Here is a 25,921-nt window from a genome sequence, read left to right as displayed (position 1 = left end):
GTTAGTGCACCACAGGTTGCTGCAGAGATGTTGGTGATCACTCCATGTCATCTGCAATATTGAAGCTGAATGACATGTCACAGTCATGACGTCAGCATGCTGATGTACATGTACATGTATGCTAAGCATTCATTCGCGCAAGCATACTCGGTGTATAAGCCGCAGGGGCGATTTTGGTCCGATTTTTAGCGAAAAAAAGTGCGGCTTATACCCCGGAAAATACGGTACTTTTTGGTCCACCACGATCATCACCACCATGTACCATCACCACTACGTAGATCTACCACGGCACGGTGGCACCCACCTCTGCCTCTGTCCAGTAAATGTATCTACAGTCTGTACAGACTACAGTGCTGGCAACTGAAATCCGACCCCCCCCCGGACCTGGGCGGTGCGCTCACATCGCAAAGAATGTGTACCCACCGCTCAGGGGGTCTGATTTCAGTTGCCAGCGCTGACTGTACGACGTCCGTAGTTAGCGCCCTACAACTAGTACAAGGCTACATTGTCATTGGCAATACAATGCCAATGCAATGGCTACAAAACTTTTTCGCAGCCCATGCCCACACCATGCGTCCATGGCCGGTCCGGGTCCAGTGTTCCAGGCAGATAAGAGATCTAGAGTGGATCGCACGCGGAGTCCATCCGATGGCACTTCTGCACGTGAGGCCGGTACTGTAGATCTACCCAGACATCGAACTGTTACTTGGCCAAAGACAAAGGCAGAAAACTCACTGTCCTGTCTACCATGGCATGGGGCATGGTCTACTTATCGACACGTAGCTGATTAGATCTACTCTTCTACATAGGTCATTGTATAGTACATTAGTAGTAGTTGTAACGACACGTAACCGTTAGTTAGTTGCTATTGCTACTGTCCCGGTAGGATCCTAGATCTTACGACTACATTATTTATATTAATTATTATTAGGCCAAACTAAAGAAGGTGTGTGGTTCGACTCACCCGACCGACCGTACAATTTCAGCCCGACCGTAACTTTTTTTCGGCGGGCTGTCGTGTGACTGACGTACGTGGACTGAACACGTCCACGTCTACGTGCTGTGCGGCGTGAGTCTGCGGACGCAGGCGGCTCCTATTGGACTTGACTTGTAGTTGTACTGCAGTGCAGTGCAGTGAGTGGTACGACTGCTGCCTTTGTGCTGGTAGTAGAGTCTACTCGATACGCGTATACAGTGTATTTACATGTACTAAAAAATATATTTAAAAAAAAAAATCCGCCCGCCCGCCCGTAAAAAAAATGTCCATGTTAGTCGAACCACACACCTTCTTTAGTTTGGCCTTATAAAAATTTAATGACTATGGCTCTATGAGTCTATGACTTATGAGTCTAGCTATGTAGACTCGCAGTTGATCTAATCTCAGCGATATCTGTTGACAGTCGTGAGTCGTGAGTCGGTCTACCAGGTCTACATGTACAGTGTAGAGATCTACATGCTCACCATGCTCACAGCCAAAACCTAAAACTCATCTAAAAGTAAAACAAAGCAGTGACTTCCAAAGACTACTAGTAGTACTACTACTATTACTATGTCGCCTGTCGGCTGAGCTTACTACTAAGTACATACTATTACTAGTACATGTAGTAGCTGGTTACATCGACGTAACGTCGATACGTAGCCGTGGGTGAGGCGCGTGAGGCGACTCTGACTCTGAGTGAGTGCGATAGCCGAATAAATAGCTGTCGCAGCTGTGCGCTTCCTGAGCACAAAGACAAATGCAGCCTTTTTCAAGTTTTTAACTCCAAGGCGATCGCGAGTTTTGACAGCTAGCCCACCACCGTCGGCACCTCACCACAGGAAAGAAGACAGGCCACACTGATTGCAGATGCAAGGTCAGCTACTGAATCCCTGCCATCGGTCAGTCAGTCAGACAGTGGGCTGTCGGAGTGTCGCTGTTTACGACGACGTTTAGTCGCGTGCCACTCTGGCTGAATGAAGAGTGGATGGTGAACACATGTGATGCAATGGCTGAAAGCTATGCTTGATATCACCTAGGCCAGGGTGCTTCGTTCTCTCGGAAAGAACAATCACCCCTACCATTTGTCCGTGATTTGTTTCGTTGCCAAATTTATTCTGTTGGTGTTTTGTGAGCGTTTCGGCCATCGGCGAGAAAGCAAGGGTCGCTAGAAAAATGTGCCTCTTACGCCGCAGCGGTCTGTTGGTACTACTAATGGTCTCGTCTGTCTGGAATTCGGAAGGTTAGCATCATGCAGTGACTCTTTTGTTCTATGCACAGCATGGTAGAATATAAATTTTATTCGCGCATTGTTTGGAGAGCATAGACCAATTATGTGATCTTTTCTCTCTTCACCTCTTTAATTAGGAATAGATAAAATCAATAATGAAACTGCTACTAAAAATAGAAATTATACACACATCACCGGCACCGGCACCGGCGCGATATCCAAGCCACATATCTTTTATTTTTGCATTTTCGAGGGTAGGTCTACTGTTCTGTCTGTGTGAGTACATGACGACTGACGTGTACATGTGTGCAGTGCTCATCAGTGTCTCAAACGCCTGATCGGTTTACACAACAACACTGCCAGTGGTACAATCCGGGGACCAGAAAAGTGACTACAGCACAGTAGTATAGCACAGTATAGGCATGTTTGCCCTGTCTTGTTTTTAAAAGTGTTAGAACTACACACTGTACTACTGTACTACTGTACTAGTAATAACATAGAACACCGTGAGCCGCCGGCCATGTACATAATCATTGTACAATGTGTAGCAGTGTAGCAGTGTAGGTGTGTAGGTGCCCAAGGTTGTACCAGTCCTATCTGTTCCTGTGTAAGCTGATCTGGCATTCAGTACCCCGGACACCCGTATTCTGGTTGGAATTTCCAGGATGTTTTTTCATGGTCGAAAGGACAGTACAACATTCCTTTATGCATTGCGCCATGACGACAGTCGCCCAGCCATGTTCACTGCATGGCCCATGCAGCAGTGCAGGCAGTGCTAAGGCCGCATAGCAAGCACCTGATCTGTTATAAACAGACTCATGTTGTATACATAGTGCCCAAAAGTGGTTCTGCTGACTCACACTGACCATGACATTTGCATAACCTCTCTTGACCAAGACTGGCAAGATTGTTTGTGAAGGCAGGTAGCCATTGACCAAGAGTGCATTTTTTTCCTTTGCTATTGTACAGCGGAGGTGAGCACTGCAGATGTGGGCACGACTAAGCAATACAAACTGCTGCTGCTAACGATAGCAACGAGTCCAACAGATGGATACACACGCTTTGCTCGATCATGTCAACACCATGGAGTGCAGTTTGAGGTGAGTGCAGCAGCATGATTGTTATCATTGAGGTAAGGTTAGGGTATTACTGGGGAGAGGATTAGGGTATTACTGGGGAAATCGTTAGGACATTGCTGGGGAGAGGGGTATGCGGGTATTACTGGGGAGAGGGTTAGGGCAAGGTTTTAGGAAAAGGAAGGTAGGGGGGGGGGCTGCATCCCCCCCCCCCCCCCGACTTTGATTGAGCGTCCTGTGGAATAGTGCCCTCTCCCCCCCCCCCCCAATCATTTGTCGATTTTTGTGTTTCTTCATGCCATTCAACGAAAATGCAGTCGATAGTTAGTAGCAGATAAGAGGGCTTGTAAAGGCATGCTTACCTCGGGTGAACTCTGGGGGGGGGGGGGGGGGGGGGTGCCCCGCCGGACGTTGCATTTTGCACGGCAAGGAAAATGGGTTACGGGGTAACTGTTTCCCCTGCCCCCCCCCCCCCCCCCCCTACTAGTTTGACCTGGCTAGAACCCTGCACTACTGGAGAGATGGTTATGCAGGTATTACTGGGGAAAGGGTTAGGGGATTTCTGGGGAGAGGGTTAGGGTTATACTGGGGAGAGGGTCACTGGCATTACTATTACTGAGAGTGGGTTATGCAGGTATTTCTGGGGAGATGGTTAGGGCATTACTGAGAGTGGGTTATGCAGGTATTTCTGGGGAAATGGTTAGGGTTGCACTGCGGAAAGGATTAGAGGCGATTTACAAGACGACGGCAGTGCATCCCGCCGGGAAGTGAAACTGAAAAACAGTCCACGGAATGTCACGGGATGCATTTACAGGGTTAGGGTTATACTGGGGAGAGGGTGGGGGTCTTCATTGAGGAGATGATGGGGGTGTAATTCATACACCAATAAAGGCTTGACCCTGGAGAGTATGATACTTTTTTCCCCGATCCAACCTTCTTAGTCTTATCAGCCAGTTACCTACCATAATATTATTTCCTGGAATTAGCCCTGCAATGGCACAGTGCACCGTATAAGCACTGCCCTGTAATAAGCCCCAGGGTTGGTGGTTGAAACCCACACCTGAAAATAACTGCCATCCCGTAGGGCTAATTAATAGCTCATGTGTTTACACATTGCATGTACTTCTCGTTTGTGTGAACGTCAACATGTCAGCTGCGCTCATGTGCTGTACATTATACATCAGCCAAAACTCAAAGGCAAAAACATCGTTTCCGAGGATGATAACTAATGCTGATGCGGACTAGCATGCCATTGTAGTCCAGAGATATGTATCTTCCGAAACTGAAGTGTGTGTGGAATGTTGTCTGGTGATTGCCTACTTGTGTGTGGAACTTAGAGTCACAACACACATCTTTCTCCTCTTGTTGTGTGTGCGGGGTGCTCTTATGGAGCTGACATTTTTATACCCTCCGTAAAAAATAATCCCCCCACTGCGAAACGAAATTTGTGCTCCTGGATTCTTCCGCCTGCCATTGCTTCCGCCCTTATCCCCAGTTTTATTCTTTTCACACGGCCCACCTTTCTTTCCAATGTATGCCGGGTACGCAGTATACTTTTGTTTGCCGCTTTGATCAAGCATCAATGTCCCAATAATGTTCTGGTTGACGTGCCATGGGTCTTCTGGGTGTCAAAATCTTATCGTTTTGATTATAGAATACCTTTGCAACCATGCACGTGCTTCGGCAGTTCTCAACACTGGGAGCATATCTTGGGCATATAGTTTTCTTAAAACGATGTGATCTGGTATGGTGCTGGTTTCTGGTGGTATTATGATATCCAGTGGGTCATTGTCTTCTGCAATGTGCTTCGCTTAGGCTATTGGTATGGGTGAGGAATGGAGAGGTGGAGATATGCTCGTTTCAACCGGAGGTGGTCAGAAGATTGGCCTGCTAACCAAGGCTGCCGAGAAATACAAAGATGAGCAGGACTTGATTCTTATGTACACAGACAGGTCAGTACCCAGTACATCTGTCTGATTTAGTTCTGTGATCACTGTAACATCGTCATAGTGTGTTTGTGATCTATAGTTGTGGCAGAAAGTGAAATCCAGTCCACTGTACACTGTGGACCCTGCACTGGAAACGCTACTGAGCCTTGAAAGTTGACATCCTGAGCTCTCTCTCTCTCTCTCTCTCTCTCCCCCCCCCCCCACCCTCTCTCTCTCTCTCTCTCTCTCTCTCTCTCCCCCCCCCCCACCCTCTCTCTCTCTCTCTCTCTCTCTCTCCAAAACCTGATCATGAATCGGAGAGTATGTACACAGCCCAGATTCTGCTGAGTGGTCGCATGTCTATTTGCTCTGTGTGTTTAAAAAAAATGTCCGTTGCCCGATATATAATTTCTTCAGAAATTAACAGTGCTTAGAGGGGAAGTGATGAAATTGTATTGCTTACTGTAGGTTCCACTTTCCACTGTATCAGCTACTCCCAGAGTGCTGTGATAATTCCTGCTGTAGTGAAGGTTCTTGTTCACGTGCAATGGGAGCACATGGCACTTGCACCCACTGAGAGGCCACCAGCGACACTCCATACCAGTCAGTCTACTCTTGACAACGCCTATTGTGTGCCATGATAATTATACCGAAAATCGATAAATGGAGATGCAGCTGTTGAATGACGGGATTGAAAGGAATATTGCTACATGTAGTGTATACAATCAGACTGAGCAATAGAACAAGCTTCAGGCTCTTTACAATCAACATTTCAAAGTTGCCATTTGCACTTTCACTGCCTTCTTTACAGGTGAATACCGGCAAGCAAAAGAAGAAACTGTCCAGAACAATAACCTTTAAACAATGTATAGGTGATGGAAGCAGCAGCAGGTAGATTAGCGAGAACAAACAATGTGTTCAATGTGCCTGAGAATCGTCCGTGACTTCACTCCTTTCTGTGTATGTTCTCACTAGTCTACCTAAGTTCAGTCACTTCATTACAACTGTATTTTTAAAATACTATTTATGGTTGACTCAGGTGGTGATAAAGACACACCTGGCGAATTCACGGTACATACACACCTTTTCCGCCCGCACTCTCTAATCTGCATTGGCAATCTGGCACAGAGCCCCCTTCTCACCACTACCACCACATTCAGTTTACACATACTTGTAGTCGATGCTTGGCTAGTGGTCTCTGGCATAGCGGGCTGGTACATCAGGTAGCGCTTAGCACATCAAGGATGACACAGCAACGACTTGGCACAATTGCGACTCACGCTTCACGACTTAGAGAGTGTATGCGGGCAGGTGTGCATTTATCACTATAAGAATATGAGTCAGCCCTAATGCTACTTTTAGTGCTGCTGTTATCACCTTGTATACGCCATTGTTTAAACTGAGTGATTGTGCTGGGTAGTTCCTTCTTCTGCCTGAATTCACCCGATGATACGGCAATGAAAGTGCTAGTGGCAACTTTGAAGGGTTGAGTGTGAGGAACCTGAAGCTTGTTCTATTCCTTAGTTTTATTGCAATACTATCTCCAAGAAAACTGAAGGTGTATACATGAGCTATTGGCGTAAGAAGTGAATTGGCTGCTGGTGCATTGGATTTTTTTTAAATCCATCACAACATTCTGGATCTGAGTTGTACTTGTACTCAGGGGTGTAAGATGTACAACCTGACCACTGCTACACGGATACTTACACATACAGACATGTGTTACGGAAAGTGATTTCTTCTTCTATGGAACGAGACACCACTTACTGTACAGCGTAGTGTGTATTCTTGACTATACTACTGTCTCACTATCTGACATTGTGCTTCGATGCTGGGTGGTGTGCAGCTATGATGTGATCATCAACTCGGACCCCGCTGAAATCATCCAAAAGTTCATGGACTTCAACGCAAACATGGTGTTCGCTGCCGAAGGATTTTGCTGGCCCGACGAGTCCCTAGCTGTGAGTTTCGTATACATGTATTGATCTGCCCATGAATAATTGCATTTGAATTCTTTATTCCTGCCTTGTAATTGACATACAGGCTTAACTTAGGTAGTCTCGTGCGACAACGTCTTCATTGCAGGTGGCTTACAGTTGCTATTCAGATTTGAATTGTTTCATTTCCACTTATGACCTCCCAGAGCAAACAGATGTACAGTCGGACCTCGCATAACTGCACACATCCGTTTTCCACAAAAATATCCGGATAGGCGAGGGAACCGGATAATTGAACACACACACTGTATGTATGCATGACATGCTGTAAATCGGTAACCACCGATATTCTTCCGGATGGCGAGGGATCCGGATAAAAGAGGACCGGATAAGCGAGGTCTGACTGTACACGTATGTTAATGGTCATTATGAGGCGTTTCCTGGGCCTTGTTTAACGTGTGTGCGTGTGTTTGTCACTGGGCATGTGTGTGTGTGTGTGTGTGTGTGTGTGTGTGTGTACGTGTGTGTGTGTGTGTGTGTGTATGCGTGTGACCGTTTCCTTTAGACAAAGTACCCCCGTGTTGCGATGGGAAAACGTTATCTTAACTCTGGAGGTAAGAAGATGAGGAAAGCAAGCCCTTTGTGCTGTCTTCAAATTGCACTAGCATTTTCTTTCCAGTTTTGTAGACAGCACAGACACGCGCGCACGCACACACACACACACACACACACCTTTTGACCTTTTGACGCCCATCGCCAGAGGCGATGATAGCGATGCTACAGCAGAAGCCATTGAAACTTGTGTTGGGATTGCACCATTCAACAGCTTGCAAGGCTGATGAATTGACCACTACTATTCAGCCTGGTCTACAGCTATTTTGAAGTTGCTTTTTCTGGCCACACACGCACCCCCCCCCCCCTCCCCCCCCCACACACACACAGCGACACACACGCACACACACACACACACACACACACACACACACACACACACACACACACACACACACACACACACACACACACACACACACAGTGACACACACACAGTGACACACACACACACACACACACACACACACACACACACACACAAACCTGGTCCTGGTACACACTGCCATGTACGTCACGTGTTTCTCGTTGAGCGAGACGAAGACGAGAGGAGACATGAGCGTTGGTGATGGGATAAGTCGTTTTGCGACACACACACACACACACACACACACACACACACACACACACACACACACACACACACACACACACATAGCTATACAGCCAATGCATGGTATACACTTAGGGAATAGAGAATGAGAGAGAGAGAGAGATAGAGAGAGAGAGCTCTTGATATCATGGGTGTCTTCACAAGCTGTAGGTGGCAACTGTTGTCATTATAATTATGGTGTCGTGCAGGATTCATGGGCTATGCACCTAAGTTCTACTCTGTGGTGTCACACAAGGAAGTCAGTGACACTTACGATGATCAGCTCTACTATACTCTGCAGTATCTAGATGCCGCCAGAAGAGTGAGTCATGCACCAGCAACCCGGCAGCCGCACTATAAGCCCATGCATGCCGTTGACTGTTCTCTGTGAGATAAACCTAAAGACCTTTGCTCTCATTCTACATTGATATTATTCAGTCCACCAATCAGCTTTTGCATCTGCATTCATGCAAGCCCCTGTAGCGGAGGGGGGGGGGTGTTACCTAGTGCATCTGTTCCCTATAGTGAATTCATTCAGTATGGCCAAAGCGGGTCCAAAATTCCAAACGGATCGATTCAAAATAACAGATGTGATTGGACGATGGCAGGGGTGTCGGAACCGGTGTGACAGGTGGGGCCAAAACTGCACCAGGGATTCCATCTTGTGGATTTTTGAAGCAATCCAATATGGTCTATTTGGGCCCAATTTTCCAAAACATTTTCCTGGCGGACGGCCTCCTCCACCTATTCATGTCCGCACCAATGTTGGATGCCTTCCGACGCCCCTGGATGGATGAAAGGGAACCATCAGTGCTCTAGCAATGCAAACCTATAATTTTAGCGAGGACAAAGTCACATTCTCGGCTGCCAGTAACCACACTATGTTCTCAGGCATACCGTATTTGGAAAATATACACTGCTTCAGAGATTTAATATATTGTTATTTTTGTATTGAGTGGCAAAGACTGGTAGTTTGTTTTGAGATTTGAATGACAATTATTATTTTAGTATTGAGTGGTAATCATACATGTACATACGATACTAGTTCGAGTGGCGGAGCAGTGCCGGTGTTTGTGCACCACTGGCTGATGGTCCCTGCCACTGCTTCTCCAATCCATGCAAAGCATTGGAAGTGATGACGTAATGATTACTTCATCATAGGACCTCTGTATATGGTATAGGGCTGACCTCGTTACTTAGTACATCATGTATTCTTGATACCTGCATGTCTTGTTTCTCTTCTGCGTGTGCATGCATATGTGTTTGTGAGTGTGTGTGTGTGGTGTGCTTCTTGTGTATGTGTGTGTTTCTGGTGCATGTGTGTGCATGTGTGTATGTGTGTACGCGTACGTGTGCGTATGTATATCCTGGTATTAGAAAGAGATCGGTATGCGATTGGATCATCGCTCACACATTTTCCAAAACCTGAATGGTGCAACAGGTGAGAATCGATCTTTACCAAGGTTTACTAAGGATTTCAGAAAGTTTATGAATCGTTGTGTGTGATTATTGTGTTATACTGCACTGGCTTACATACTCATCACGGCTGAATGGTCGTTATTCTTTATTCTCATGATGGCGACTTGCGCCAATAAGAGATAAGGTTAGTTTGTAGGCTGTTTCCTGCAGGTGCGTGTGTGTGTGGGGGGGGGGGGGCATGTGTTTACATGTGCACGGACGTGTGTGTGTGTGTGTGTGTGTGTGTGTGTGCGTGTGCACGTGTATGTACGCGCGTGTGTGTGTGTGTGTGTGTGTGTGTGTGTGTGTGTGTGTGTGTGTGTGTGTGTGTGTGTGTGTGTGTGTGTGTGTGTGTGTGTGTGTGTGTGTGTGTGTGTGTGTGTGTGTGTGCACTCTGACTTAGTCACCATGTGCACGTTTGAATGTATGTACATGTACGTATGTGTATATGCAGACGATCTTGAAATCAACTTTACACAAGAAGGAGCTGCATTCCTTGTCAACAGCATGTACTCAACCACACCATCTGTGGTACATGGCAATGGGCCATTGTCCATGAAGGTAACTACTGGTTGCTCATTGCATGCCTAACTTAGGCCTGGGACCTGCATATACTGTACCTACATGACTCATGAGTGGGCAGAGCAGCCGCATGTGAAATCTAACTTCATGAATAAGCAAAGCCCAATTACTGTACAGGGAGATAAAGCCTATTCGAACAGAAGCAAATTAAATTCGCACGTGGGCTGTTAGGTAGGTCATCAATAACTTTGCTAGTTACTTCCATTGGCTGTCTATTGCGGTTTGTACTTGTACACTTGTTAGATCCCGTCACACTTCCACCTTCTTGTCATCCCTCGGTGTTTGTAGCGTTTACACTGAGCTACCCAGGGTAGTTTTTACTTATCAAGTTTTATTCTCTACACCTGTGCATTGCATTGCCAGTAAACCACTCACTGATGGGTAAGGATGCCATGAACTGCCTACTGCTCTGCAGCCATGGTCGTGCGGCTCACTGTCTATGTTGTCATGATTGTGTTGTAATGTTTCTTTCACTCCAGGATACGCTGAATCGCTATGGGAATTACCTGGCTGGATCTTGGTCCAACACAGAAGGTTGTCTGGCATGCAAGGAGATTGAGTTCACCCTGAAGAAAGCCTACGTAAGGAATGGAATACATGATGAATACAAAAACATACAAAAGCGTATTCATTGGTTTGAGGGAAACAACATACATAATACTAGTATGGTAGGATGCTGGTCATTTCATATCCGGGCTTTGTATTAATATATAAATAGAAACTGTGACAATGCACTATCCATGGCCTGTTTTGTTTTGGTTGCTTACCAACTATTGCCATGGGAACTCCTGCGGGCTGGATTATCCAGCTGCTTTCTAACGTTACGCCTTCTATGCACTCCCTCATGTCAGTCTTGTTCAAAAGGGATGGCAATTGATGGCTAACAGCACTTCTTTCCCTCTTCTCTTTCAGGATGACGATCATCCACTTGTGCTCGTTGCACTGTTCGTCGACCAGCCTGTTCCCTTCTTCCACAAATTCCTTCAGCGGATTGAGCGCCAGTTCTATCCGAAGAGCCGCTTGGCAATCTTCTTGCACGTTAACTTTCTGGTTAGTCAACCGATGGAAATGTTGTTAGTGGTCCAATGTGTCAGTGCATGTGTTCTTTCAACTCTACCTTTAATTAAGTGCATTTCACTTTTCACCTCAGTCATGATGTAGTTGAGTTCGGTGCAAGAGCATGAAACATGACCATGGCCCGGCACACATCACGATAGCTATGATTAATCCTCTGTCCTCTGTCCTCTGTTGGATTGTTTCACTGACCTACTAACATGCTGACACACACACACAGGCAAAGTACCACTCATCTGCTGCTGCTGAGTGGATAAAGAGCATCAAGGCATTGGAGCAGCCGTACTTCAGTGTAACGTTCGATGATGGCAGTTTTGACGAGACAGGTACCAGCCAAGATGCCCGGGGTCGTGCTCTGTAAGCATAATATTGCCTTGCACGGAAAGAAATGTGTTGTACTTGTGCACGTAGGCTGGCTTTGAAATATACACGTAGGCTGGTTTTGCAATTATGTAGTACTGGCTACTGCATTGGGAGGTGTGCAGTAGAAATCGGCACAGAGAGTGCATTACAACTTGATGGCGGCAACAGTTGGGACTGGCTGCCCTGTCTGTGCTGTATGTGGAGGTTATCTTTGACAGGATATGTCCGCTAAGGAATGTCACACTGTATTACATCATCATTGACTTAATCTGGTTATGAATGATAGCACGATAGCGTAAAAAAATCAATGTACTTATACCAAAGTGGATCCCTGGATAACAAGTGCACACAAGCACAACAGCATGAAGCTCCATACTTGTACCTGGCAGTATGTGCATGTGTGTATACTTGCATGAGTGCAGGCACATGACTGCTATAACAATGATCGGTCACACTGGCCACAGCCACCATTAATTTTTTCTCCTTGAAAAAGAAACGACTCTTGCCTGATTCTATCACTCTACAGGGTGGTGTATGGATATTATTATCTAATAGGCCCCTTGAAAATACCCCTATCCATAGAAAGCAGAGCCCGAGCAGCACATGCTCATATAGGATCCTCACTAACATTTGTCTCCCTCTGTTACACTTCTCGTTCTGTTATCAGGAAAGAATGTCAAACAATCAATTGCTCTTTCTACTTCTCAGTGGATGCTGATGTCATGCTCACCAACCGACTGGTTCTGAAGCGCTTGGTAGAGCAAAACCGGTGAGTTGGTTATACAAGTACAACTATATCTGTGTCTGGTGATTAATGTACATGTACTGGAAAGCGCTCACGTTCTTTCTAACCAATTGGATGCATGTATGGAATGGAATGGCATATCCATTCTGAAAGTAATAATCTGTTAAAGATTCGAAATATGCAGACAGGAATAAGAATATTCTTCGTTTATGTGGAATAAGAGTACATATAATATTATTCGTAAATGTACAGAAACTCACCTTTTCGATATATAATACGCTTATGTTATGCAGAATATGAGTAGGCCTGTCACCTTCCATGTGTTATCATCAGCAAGCCAAATGATAACAATGCCCTTTTCAAATGTCTCTCTTGTAATATGGGTAGCCACCCGTTGATGGTGTGTGGTTACCATGGATACAACTAGGTATCCATGGCTTTTGTTTGGTCTAGAATATTCGGAATATTCTTCGTTTCAGGTGTATTCGGAAAAAGAATATTCGTTTGCTGCATTGAGCATTCGTTTCAGCCATAGACTCATTAACTAATAAGCACGCTACGAAAACCGGTTGCCGACGAAATTCTAGAACATTCCGGAACATTAGTATACGCGGCCAATCACAGTTCACAGCTCAGGAACAGTAATACAAGCGACCAGTCACAGTTTGCAACAGACAGGCATACTGGTTGTTAAAGTGAGAAATACGGGTTTAGCCACACACGACTCGTACACGACTCACGAGCACCTCACTGAAAGGGTAATAACATGCAGATACGACACATTCCAGGAGAGAAAAAATGTAACTAACTGCCCATCTTGGGGTTCGAACCTAGGAATCTATTTTCCACTCAAGCTCGAAAAATATACTTTCTATCAAATAATGCAACTCCTACATAGTGATCAAGTGGAATCCCGGCCACAGCCTTTTCATGTAGCAGTGGGGATGCATGTAGCAGTGGATATGCACTTTTGATACATGATGTACGTGTATGTGCTTCCATGCATCCGCAGAACAATCCTTGCACCACTTCTTTCCAAGCCGGAAAAGCTGTGGTCAAATTTCTGGGGTGCGATATCCTCGACTGGTTACTACGAACGGTCTGAGGACTACCTTGCCATTGTGAATGGTGAGCGAAGGTACGTGAAGCAACCTCTTCTTTTACTTTCACTCAAAATTATTGTAAAAATACTCGTATGTTTTTATCTCTCACATCTTAGATTTAGTGAAATAGCCGAATTCAAGCTTCGTTACCCCACCGAGGCTGCATGGCAACTAGCAGTTGAAATTGACACAGAACAGTTAGAACATGTTGAAACTTGTGATAGTACAATAAAGCCTATTATGGCATACAATGCACCCTTCCACCCCCCCCCCCCCCACACACACACACACATACACACATGCGCGTACACACATGGATACATGTACGCCAACAGGTACACAATGCACACAAACACACCCCCACCCCCCCCCCCACACACACATGCACACACATGCACACGCGCGCACACACACACGCACACACGCACACACACACACCATGACTAAACACCAACACACATCTTGAAATGTAACACAATACTACGTCCAACATTCATGCTCCTCGTGTTAACTTTGTTTAAAGAAAGATGTGCATGTGTCTGCTTGCTTTTCTTGGCAGAGGAACGTGGGTTGTTCCCCATATCTCGCATGCCTACCTTGTCCGTCGTGACGTAATTGATCAAGGAACCATCGTCTACCCAGTTGTTCCAGGTGTTGACAAAGACATGGCATTTTCATCACGTCTAAGACGACAGGTAAGCGTGCTGTCTATTTAGTTAACAGGCAATGGGTCAATCTGATCTGGCTATCATAGATTCAGCACTGCCACTTCCACTGCTGCTTGCCATGTGACATGTTGCACAACGATAATACTTGTACTGTGATATTTGCTGCGGTGTGTGTGTGTGTGTGTGTGTGTGTGTGTGTGTGTGTGTGTCACGGTGTGTGTGTGTGTGTGTGTGTGTGTGAGTGAGTGTGGTGTGTTGTGTGCGTTGTGTTTGAGTATGTGTTGTGTGTGTTGTGTTTGAGTATGTATCACAAGAAGCTGGGGAAATGCCCAGCCATGAGATTCATACCAATTCAATAATGCTGACTCGGATGATTTCCGTAGTCTGCCTGCTTCAGCTTTCCATGCATTTTACATTTTATTTTATTATGATGTACAGACAATGTACTTTCACAATGCTGCGGACAGCTAGACTGAGCTAGCTGTTTTGGCCACTGATCCGTGATCAGTGCAGCAGCAGCAGCAGCTACAAGAGCTGGAATACTAGTAGAGCTGAACAACGTGATTGTATATCTGTGACTACACTCTTGTAGTGGTTGCGTTCACTCGTGCTCATGGCTACCAGTCAATGACACATTGCATGTGCGACTAAGCCGAGTGCTTCTATTGCGCGTCTGTGTTATTTTTTCAGGGCACATTCATGTATGTGACGAACAAAGAAATGACCACCTGGGGACACCTGTCTGAGCTGTCATCATTCACCACAAAACACCTACACAATGATATGTATCAAATCACTGACAACAAGTGGGTAAGTGTATTGCAAATTGAATATGTGTGTTCATGCACATGCATTACGCTAGCATATGTGTGTATGCCCGTGTGTGTGTGTGTGTGTGTGTGTGTGTGTGTGTGTGTGTGTGTGTGTGTGTGTGTATCCGTATGCCCACGTGCATGCATGTGTCGGGGGGGGGGGGGGGGGAGCTGCCATGGCACTTTCTCAGCAGCCACTGGAATACAGAGATATTCCAAGATAGATGAAGTACTGCCGCTCAATCTGAGAGAATGTCTCCGACTATCAAACTGTGGTGGAGAAAGGATTTGCAAATTTGAATATTCTTGCGCAAACACATCGCAGCATAGTGCAGGCAATCAGAGATGTGTGGCATGTAGTACAACTTACACTCAGTGTGGGACGGTAGGTCCACATAATGTTACCATAAGTTGGAATAGAGTCTGTGTGTGTTTGTGTGTGTTGTGTGTGTGTGTGCGTGTGTGCGTGCATGTGTGTGTGTGTGTGTGTGTGTGTGTGTGTGTGTGTGTGTGTGTGTGTGTGTGTTTGTATGGTGTCCACTACAGGACTGGGAAGAGGAGTACCTGCATCCGAATTATTCGCGAAATCTCAACACGAGCATCCCACTAAATGAGGTGAATACCTTGAACTGTACAGCTTCTACAGATTTACTTACAGCCCCTGGTCAAAGACACAGTCACTGCTCCAACATAGCCGCTGGTCAAGCACATGCAGTCGCTGGTCAAACACATGCAGTCGCTGGTCAAACACAGATGCTGGTAAACTTGCCATAGGTGATCATCCTGCCATGGGTGATCATCCTACCATAGGCGATCATTCTACCACAGGTGATAATTTCACCATAGGTGATCATCTTGCCATAGGTGATCATCTTACCATAGGTGATCATATTGTCATACAACCCAACAGCCATAAGTGATCATCTTGCCATAAGTGATCCACTTGCCATAAGGCATAAGTGATCCACTTGCCATAGGTGGTCCACTAGCCATAAGTTGTACACTAGCCATAAGTGATCCACTTGCCGTAAGCGATCCACTCGCCGTAAGCGACCCACTTGCCGTAAGTGATCCACTTGCCACAAGCGATCCACTTGCCACAAGCTATCCACTTGCCACAAGCGATCCACTTGCCATACGCGATCCACTTGCCATACGCGATCCACTTGCCATACGCGATCCACTTGCCGTAAGTGATTCACTTGGCGTAAGTGATCCACTTACCATAAGTGATCCACTTGCCATAAGTGATCCACTTGCCGTAAGTGCTCCACTTGCCGTAAGTGCCCCACTTGCCGTAAGTGCTCCACTTGCCGTGGGTGCTCCACTTGCCGTGGGTGCTCCACTTGCCGTGGGTGCTCCACTTGCCGTGGGTGCTCCACTTGCCGTGGGTGCTCCACTTGCCGTGGGTGCTCCACTTGCCGTGGGTGATCCACTTGCCTGGGTGATCCACTTGCTGGGGGTGATCCACTTGCCGTGGGTGATCCACTTGCCGTGGGTGATCCACTTGCCGTGGGTGATCCACTTGCCGTGGGTGATCAATTTGCTTTAGGTGATGATCTTGCACACATTCCTCCTGCTGCTACATTGAATTTCAGAAAAGGACAGGCCTGGCGAAGGCCTGTAACAACTAGCCCATATTGTCAGCCAGTGTCCTCTACTAAGAATCCGAATTACTTTACCAAGTACAGCTGTACATGGCTTTACATGGCTTTACATGCACTTCTATCCCAACTGGATAGGCAGGCATTGCGTTAATTTGCATTTGTGGTTGTGTTGTCAACCATGCCTATGTTTCTCTATCCTTTCCAGCCTTGCCCTGATGTTTATTGGTATCCATTAGTCACAGAGAAGTTGGCCAGGGAGATGATTGAAGTGAGTCATGGGTTACAACATATTGTGTATACTGTGTGTGTGTGTGTGTGTGTGTGTGTGTGTGTATGTGTGTGTGTGTGTGTGTGTGTGTGTGTGTGTGTGTGTGTGTGTGTGAGTACGCGTGCATGTGTGTGTATTTGTGTTTGTATGTGTGTGTGCGTCCATGTGTGTGTATGTGTGTCCATCTGTGTGCGTAACGTGTGTTTTAAACTGTTTTTTACTTCCAAACATTGCCCCATCGGGAAAGGGAAAACGGGAGAACATGAAAAGGAGAATAGAGAACAATGGGAAGGTGGGGGCTACAGGGTAGCCGTGTTGATGAGTCTGGAGGCGCTCCACTGACCATTGGTGGTGGTGGGGGGGGGGGGGGGGGGGTGTGTGTGTGTGTGTTGATGTATATGGATTCCCCCATGCCATATTTGACCTGTAGTTCATGTACTCCCGTACTAGATTTGTACCACAGTTGTATGACCTCGCACCATAACGGCATGCTTGCTTGGCTTGGGAGATACTTCCGTGCTTCATGTGTTTTGCCTCTTCAGTTGTGTTTTCCTTCTCTTCAGATTTGTTTGATAATAAATGTCTTCTTGCTATCTGTAGACATATCATGGCGCAGTGAACTGTTCGTTCCTTGTAGAACTCACCTGTGTGTTTAGTTTCTCGTGCTTTGTGTTTGCACCTCGTTGTGTTGCGCACTGGCCGATTTTTTTGTAGTTTGTTCGTGATACCAGCATTTGCGTAGGTTGCGACCACGATGTCCGACTCAGACCCTGCTCCTGACATTGTTGCCCTGACCGCGATGTTGGCGGCACAAATGAAGTCCTCAGAGGAGAGGGAACGTAAAATGGCTGACCTGTTCCAACAAACTATACAACGACTGACACAACCAACACAACAACCCGTGCAACCCAGCACCACATCACCAGCTCCAAAGCCTGTCTCTGCGGAGCGACCGATTTTACTGTCGTCCTCGACATTAGCCGACTTCACGGCATGGCAGGAAATGTGGCGAGACTATTATGAGTGCCAGCACCTGTCAGCCCAGAGCCGTGAGACCAGAGTATCCTCGCTGCGGCAAGCTCTTGATGAGGAGCTACGCAGATTTCTCCGCGAGGGTATTATCGTGACTTCTCCGAATCCCGATGCGGACGATGTGATTTCTGCAGTCAAGGAATATTTGCGACGGCAGCGCAACCCACTCCTGGATCGTATCGCATTTTACGACAGGTGTCAGTCGAAAGGCGAGTCTTTCGATTCTTTTTACACTTCGTTGAAAGAATTACACACTAGCTGTGATTTTCCGGACGTTGTTTTGTGCTCACAATGTTCAGCACACACATGTAGTACCTGTCGCACAAGCCTGACACGTGTGCGTGCTGACACCCTGCGTGACAGGATTGTCATTGGAATTGGTGACGACGCTACCCGGCACAAGCTATTGTCTGCCAAGGACTTGACCCTGAACGATGCAGTCACAATTTGCCGGGCGGAGGAAGCGGCTACCACGACGAGCAGCAGTATCCCGTCCACCAGCCAGCTCAATGCTGTGCGGCGGTCCGCGTACCAACGCAGTAAGCAACAATCCCGACAGGGACAGCCTGGCAGCAAGATGTCTGCACCTGTATTGCCATCTGCATCCGCTCCCTCTTCAGGAAGCGACACACACAAGAAGTGCCCCAATTGCGGCCGGAGCCCGCACACAAAGTCTAGTTGCCCTGCCAGCGGCAAGAAATGTAATGGCTGTGGCAAGACTGGTCACTTTCTCGCTATGTGTAGGTCGTCGTTACAATCGGACCGGAACGTGAAGCATGTGGGCCAACTGAAGTTGCAGCGTACTCGTCTTGCTGCGCAGCCTATTGTGCGTGTGTCCACCCGTTTAGCCACTGAGGATGAGGCAGTCACGCTACCCTGGGTCCCTGATACTGGCAGTGACGTCGATGCCATTGGCGAGCATCATCTCGAACTGCTTGGCGGGTTCCCCGAGAACCTCGACCATGACCCAGAGTGCGTCCTAGCGGCATCTGGAGAGCAGTTGCAGAACGTCGGCAGTATTCGTGCTTCACTTCAGGTTGGCGAAGTACAACACAGCACCGTAATCCACGTGTACAAGGGTCTGGACGATGCTCTTCTATCACGTTCGTCCTTGAGTGCACTCCAGCTCCTCCCGTCAGATTGGCCTGCACAGTACCCTGCTGCTAATGCTGCCGCGCCACCTAAGATCCGTGCTGTATCAAAGCCTGTTGTCAATCCTAGCTCTGCTGATATCGCTCGTGTTCGCGATGAGCTACTGCAGGAGTTCTCGGACGTGTTTTCCGACACTGGCTTGAAGGCGATGGCAGGTCCTCCGATGGACATCCAACTTCAGCCAGATGCTAAGCCGTCATGTGTCCATACCGCACGCCCGATTCCGTACGCGTTTCGTGACCAGGTCAAGTCACAACTGGACACAATGGTTGTCGATGGCATAATCGAGCCTGTCAGTGAGCCTAGTGAATGGTGTCACCCGATTGTGCTCGTCGACAAGAAAGGTACCACTGAGAAACGCCTCACCGTCGATTTCAAACGATTGAATGACCAAGTCCTGAGACCAGCCCACCCTGTTCGCACCGCTCGCGATGTGGTTTCTGGTATTGGATCGGCACAGTTCCTCACCAAGCTTGATGCAAGGCACGGATACTGGCAAATCCCACTGAGTGAGCAGGCATGTCCAATGACCACATTCATCACCCCATACGGCAGGTATCGTTTCCTACGCAACCCTCAAGGCCTGATTTCCGCCGGGGATGTTTTCAACTGCCGCACTGATGCTGCGTTCGATGCAATCCCGAATTTCGCCAAGGTTGTAGATGATTGCCTGGCCTATGATGACGACTTTGCCTCCCATGTCACCCATGTTCGTGACATCCTGCTGTGTGCTCGACAGCATGGCATTACTCTGAGCCCGTCCAAATTCACCTTTGCGTCACGTCACATCCATTTCTGCGGCTACATTGTCAGTCCAGACGGCTGGGTTGTTGACGATGACAAGGCAGCGGCTATTCGCGATTTTGACATTCCTGCGAACCGCACTGATTTGCGTTCGTTTCTTGGCCTGGTGAACCAGTGTAGCGAGTTCTCACCACACCTCGCCGCCTGCACCACTCCGCTTCGTGGTCTGTTGAAGACGACCCGTGAGTTTGTCTGGGATGCCAACCACACTGTTGCATTCGAGAAGACCAAGTCTACTCTGCTGTCTCCTCCTATCCTGGCCTTCTACCAGCATGGACACGACCTCCGTCTGGAGACTGATGCCTCTGCACTACGTGGTCTCGGCTTCGTTCTGTGGCAGAAGCAGGATGATAAGTGGCGAATCATCCAGTGTGGCTCCCGCTACCTCTCTGACGCCGAATCTCGCTATGCTGTTGTTGAGCTTGAGATGCTCGCCGTCGTTTGGGCTGTGCACAAGTGCAAGTTGTACTTATCCGGCACCCTATTTGATCTGATCACTGATCACCGTCCGTTGATCCCGATTATCAACGCGTATTCTCTAGATCAGATCGAGAATCCTCGCCTTCTCCGTCTTCGCCTGAAGCTGCAGTCGTTTCAAGTGCACGCTTCCTGGCGAAAAGGCTCTGATCACGCGTTTGCTGATGCGCTGTCTCGCAATCCCGTCGGCATCCCGTCTTCAGATGATGAACTCGGCGAAGCCCCTGCTCTTCATTGCCGCAGCATCCGTGTGTGCATGCTCCGTGATGATGGTCCTCACCCCAACCTGAAGTTTGCTGAACTTCGAGCAGCCGCCTCAGCTGATCCAGTCTATCAGTCTCTTGTCCAGTGCGTTCTGCATGGTTTTCCCGCTCGGCAGCGTGATTTGGATGCTCCACTACAACCCTTCTGGAATGGACGTGAACACCTGTCAGTGGACCAGGGCATCGTCATGAAAGGCCAACGCATTCTCGTTCCCTTGGCCATGCGTCAACGTGTTCTCGCTAATCTTCATGCCTCACATCAAGGTCTCGTCCGTACCAAGGCTCGCGCCCGACAGCTCGTGTACTGGCCTGGTCTCACCGCCGACATAGACACCCTTGTCCGTGCCTGTTCCGCGTGTCGAGAATTCCAGTCGTCACAGTCAGCCGAACCACCGATGAATGACCGTCATCCTACTCTGCCGTTCGAGTTTGTGTCCGCTGATCTGTTCTCTTGCCAAGGCTACGAGTTTCTTGTTTATGTCGACCGTCTGACTGGTTGGCCGTGCGTTGTTCGAACCGGCAGGACCACGTCATCACACGATGTCATTCTCGCTTGTCGTCGTTGGTTTGCCGATCTGGGTGTGCCTGCTGTACTGTGCACCGACGGTGGCCCCCAGTTTGCATCGAAGAAGTTTGCCGACTTCTGTAGCCGTTGGCAAGTGCAACGCGTATCCTCTTCCCCGCATTATCCCCAGAGTAATGGACATGCGGAAGCCGCAGTGAAAGCCATGAAGCGCTTGCTGCTCAAGACCTCGTCAAATGGCAATCTCGACACAGATGCATTTCGTCGTGGTCTACTGGAGTGGCGGAATACGCCCGGTCCGTCTGGCAAGAGCCCAGCTGAGCATCTTCTCGGGCATCCACTTCGGTCTTTCGTCATTGCTGAGTGGACGCAGTTTGATTCCTCGTGGTCGACCGTCGCTAGTGAGCGTGAAGAACAGTCACCACCCTCGACACCTGTTTCCGCCAGTACTCCCACCCACCGCTCTCTTCCCGTTCTCCGTATCGGCACTCCTGTGGACGTCCAGGATCCGAAGACGAAGCGTTGGACAACCCGTGGCGTGATTGTGGCCATTGGGCAGCACCGTGACTATTTCGTCAAGTTGGCTAGTGGTCGAGTTTATTGGAGAAATCGCCGTTTTCTTCGTCCGTTCTCTCCACCCGTGCCGTCACCAGCACCATGTGTTTCACCACAGCCGTCTGTTGTCGTTGCTCCTGCTACGCCTCCTCCTCTGCGTCGCAGCACACGAGCGCACCAACCACCCTCTCGTTTGAACATTTCCTCCACCCGTGGACAATCTTATGCATCTTGATTTGGTCTGGACACATCGTGTACATGTTCTTGAGGATTGTTCTTATATCGTATCTTTCTGTATCCTTGTGTGGCATGCTATGTCTGTTCCGCTGTGTGCTATGGGCCGTTGTTTGCCATACTTGTTCTTTTCTTGTTTTGATTTGATTTGATAGATAATACTGGATTTGTTTTCTCAGCATTATCTCGAAGGGGCGTGATGTATATGGATTCCCCCATGCCATATTTGACCTGTAGTTCATGTACTCCCGTACTAGATTTGTACCACAGTTGTATGACCTCGCACCATAACGGCATGCTTGCTTGGCTTGGGAGATACTTCCGTGCTTCATGTGTTTTGCCTCTTCAGTTGTGTTTTCCTTCTCTTCAGATTTGTTTGATAATAAATGTCTTCTTGCTATCTGTAGACATATCATGTGTGTGTACACATGTGCATGTGCATGTATGTGTGTGTGTATGTGTGTGTATGTGTCGGGGGTGTTATAATCTGTAGAATGAATATGGGGAAGTGTGTGTGAGAATGAATATGGCTGGTATTTCACATGGATCATTTTATTATTAGTCTCCATTTGTTGTTAATAAGAACTTATTATTACTGCAGTAGCTGTGTTGAAATGGAATTTAGCAGTTTCCAGCTGTTATTTGAACACCGATATACCTGAGACACAGCGTTTGTTTTACTTTTTCACCGGATATATGAGCCGGAGAGATGGGTGCACTGTGCCACATTACTTGACGATCAGTTTTTGATGTCAAAGTGCTAAGGAAAAGAAATAGAGAAACGCGTGTGGTGGGTAGTTTGGAGAGCTAGAAAATAGTCCTGACCAATGTAGTTGTTGACTTGTTGTTAAGAAAATCTCTGTCTTGTTACGCGTATACTCTTGTGACTAACAACAGGAAGTTGAGCACCTTGGCGAATGGTCTGGCGGAAGTCATGAGGTGAGCTTCAGTAAATGACTGCAAGTTTAGCTGGGCACACACCCAGATGACCGGGTCTATCTGTTGCTTATTAACCTTAATAATTAAAAGCTGTTTTTCTGTAAAGGAGTCAGTTTCTGACAGTAAGAACCTGGTCAGGTTACAAGTACATGACTGTATTCTTTTATACCTGCTCTATCCGGCGACTCGTGACCATTGGCAATCAATATACCGGTAGCAGTTCGGATCATGAGACCATCTCAATAATTATGAAGACGCTGAGATCAATGATTTCACTGTTGTTGGCATTGTAATGACCACCCTATGGCCCACTTGAGCTGCCCGTGTACGCACAGGTTTTCATGTTCTTGTATGGAGACTTACAGCATGTGAATCGCTAGATGTATTGTCATCATGATAGTTCACGATGTCTTGTGGCTTTGCAAAATACTTTTCTACACTTCATGTCAGGGTTCTAGCAGGTTGGGCTTGCCGAATGCCCGGCTGCAAAAAAATCTTTTTCAAGTCATTTGCTCGGGATTCCCTATGATGCTCTGTTTTGGTACTTTGGCTGTGTGCAGGATGAAGTGTATCATTAATTTTGATGATTTTCATTTTGCTGTGCTGTGTCATGGTTTGACTGTGTATAGGACAAACGGATCTCGGGTGGCTATGAAAATGTACCCACTGATGACATCCATATGACACAGGTAACCATAGTAACATTCTACAGCATTTGTATGCATGTTGGTATGTGGCGGCATGTTGGCAGGTGGCATGTTGGCAGGTGGCAGGTGGCATGTTGGCAGGGTGCTTGGTTAGGCTCAGTTGTCCTGTTTCTGTAGGTACGGTGACCTGTGATTGCTTCATTCGGCCAAAGTTCTAACCGTGTCCTGTTCAATGTAGAAGGTAGTTTGCAAATCGCCATGATCACTGCTGTGGAATACTAACAGCGGCCAATGTATAATGAACAAAGGAGGCGAAAACTTCCTGTTGGCCACTAATGGTATCAGACAAATCACCTTTGTACCATTTTGCTTTTTCCATGCGCTGCCATGCACTGGTAAATTGCAGCTTCTCAGTTTACATCTGTGTGTGAACCTTGTGTCCTGTTCAGATTAACTTCCAGCAGCAGTATTTGGACTTGATCAAGAGGTACATTCTTCCTGTGCAACTACGTGCCTATCCAGGTCACTATGCTGAGGTAGGTTCGCTCAGACTGTGTGCCGCATGCGTTTACTCTGTTTGATGTCTGTGTCTTTTGAAATGTACGCTGGTAGCTGCTGCAACTCACTTGTGTCATATGCAACCCGCTGTTTGCTCACCTCCACCTCACAACACAATGTATGCCCACACGCATCTTCGCCCCTCAACACACTGTATATCTACCACCTCCACGTCACAACACATATCCCTACCACCTCCATCTCCCTGCAAAGCATTGTGATTATTATTGCTTGTTTGCAGGGCAAAGCAATGCTCAACTTTGTGGTCAAGTACCAACCAGACAGACAGCCTGTTCTTCGTCCACATCACGATTCATCGACTTTCACAACTAACGTGTGCCTGAACCGACCCCACATTGACTACCAGGTATGTATAATTACATTAGTTCTCTCCTGGTGGCAACGTTTTAGATGCACTCTATGCCGTGTACGTTACTCTTTTACTATTGCCATCCCCTGCATGTACAGCACTCAGTTTGATACCCATTGCATTGTATTTGATGGCCACACTGCCACGGTCATGTCTGTACTGTGCTCTTATCTACATAACTGTTAACATTTACCTCTTTAATAATAATAATAATAATAATAATATGAACAGGTCGCATATTGCCCGCATAAACAAATCATACGGGGGGTCATGCATCTGTCAATGATCGGTTTAATAACCAGAGTTGCTTTTACCTCTTTGCTTATAAAAAATATAAATGTAGTTTATAACACGGGGTAATGTCACTAGCTGCTATGCCAACCAATTTCTCTTCTGATGCTTTGAACAGGGAGGTGGCTGTAGATTCCTGCGCTACAACTGCTCTGTTGTCGACAACAAGGTTGGCTGGACCATCATGCATCCCGGCAGGCTCACTCATTACCACGAGGGCTTGAGGACGACTGGTGGCACGCGCTACATCCTCGTTTCGTTCATTGACCCATGATTGATCTTGCACACCTCCAGCTCACGTCAGTGTGCTGGTAGTCTGCGATACAGAAGAGCACTATCTTCCTACCGCTGAAGTACGTATTCTTACGTTGATTGACCAATACTGGACCACCAGTTTATGCTAACAGGTTGATGTATCAGCTCATGTCATTGCCGACTGCTTGTGATGATGGTCTTGTCAATTGGCGTCAGCGCTGCTCTCCACTGCATGGACCATCGCATCCCAGCGTCCCCTGGGCACTATTGAAATTATCCGTTTATCTGCCTACTATTCAAGTTATCCCTATTTTCAATGTTGGATCTGTGCACTATTTAGTATCAAACCGCATAATATACTTATCAGTTTGCCGCTTCTGTTGTATTGCCCCCCACTCGATCCCATCATGCTTACTAATTTTCAGCTGAACAAAATGGAAAATTCCTGAGGTTCACCATTGCCTCTTACGATCATGCTGAGGTTGATGCTAGTACGGTAAATCCATGTTGCTGTTGTTGATTACACTGCTACAGAACAGCTGCTATAACACAATACAGCTGTTCTGAAAGAGTCTTTTGCTGCTGTTGCCAGTTTTGCTTCTCTTTTCGTTGCTCAGTACTGTCACTCTGCTTGGCTGCATGGATTTGCTCGGCTGGCTGAATTGTTACCAACTTACCATATGCCACCATCACTGCAGCAGTATCTGCTGGAAAGTTCATACCTGCTTGCCACCTGCCTATGGTTTTGTCCGCTGTATTGCGGGCCATGTTCTTGTGAGGATGAGACTT

The 25,921-nt window shown here is 47.3% G+C and overlaps 1 protein-coding gene across 1 annotated transcript; it reads left to right on the top strand.

Annotated features, from left to right (window-relative positions):
• Positions 1–1,788: 1,788 nt before the first annotated feature.
• On the top strand, positions 1,789–25,903 carry LOC135821064 (multifunctional procollagen lysine hydroxylase and glycosyltransferase LH3-like). Its single transcript, XM_065334129.1, has 22 exons — positions 1,789–2,219; positions 3,177–3,307; positions 5,099–5,235; positions 7,058–7,172; positions 7,714–7,762; positions 8,562–8,674; positions 9,730–9,793; positions 10,265–10,371; positions 10,872–10,973; positions 11,305–11,442; positions 11,687–11,823; positions 12,497–12,598; positions 13,587–13,712; positions 14,237–14,372; positions 15,036–15,155; positions 15,704–15,772; positions 16,970–17,032; positions 22,970–23,011; positions 23,641–23,700; positions 24,108–24,194; positions 24,458–24,583; positions 24,996–25,903. The coding sequence occupies exons 1-22, from the start codon at positions 2,153–2,155 to the stop codon at positions 25,149–25,151; spliced, it is 2,247 nt and encodes a 748-aa protein (XP_065190201.1). The 5' UTR covers positions 1,789–2,152; the 3' UTR covers positions 25,152–25,903.
• Positions 25,904–25,921: the final 18 nt, after the last annotated feature.

Source organism: Sycon ciliatum, chromosome 1, assembly GCF_964019385.1.
Source record: "Sycon ciliatum chromosome 1, ocSycCili1.1, whole genome shotgun sequence".
NCBI classification, from domain to species: Eukaryota; Metazoa; Porifera; class Calcarea; order Leucosolenida; family Sycettidae; genus Sycon; species Sycon ciliatum.
Note: the sequence above shows the minus strand (reverse complement) of the source record. Positions and strands in the feature narration are given on the sequence as shown.

Excerpts from the sequence above, each read along its gene's own strand:
- LOC135821064 (XM_065334129.1), top strand. The coding sequence starts at position 2,153 with ATGTGCCTCTTACGCCGCAGCGGTCTGTTGGTACTACTAATGGTCTCG. Across the intron at positions 15,773-16,969 it reads CGAGCATCCCACTAAATGAG|CCTTGCCCTGATGTTTATTG; the intron begins GTGAATACCTTG and ends TATCCTTTCCAG. Across the intron at positions 24,195-24,457 it reads ATCCAGGTCACTATGCTGAG|GGCAAAGCAATGCTCAACTT; the intron begins GTAGGTTCGCTC and ends GCTTGTTTGCAG.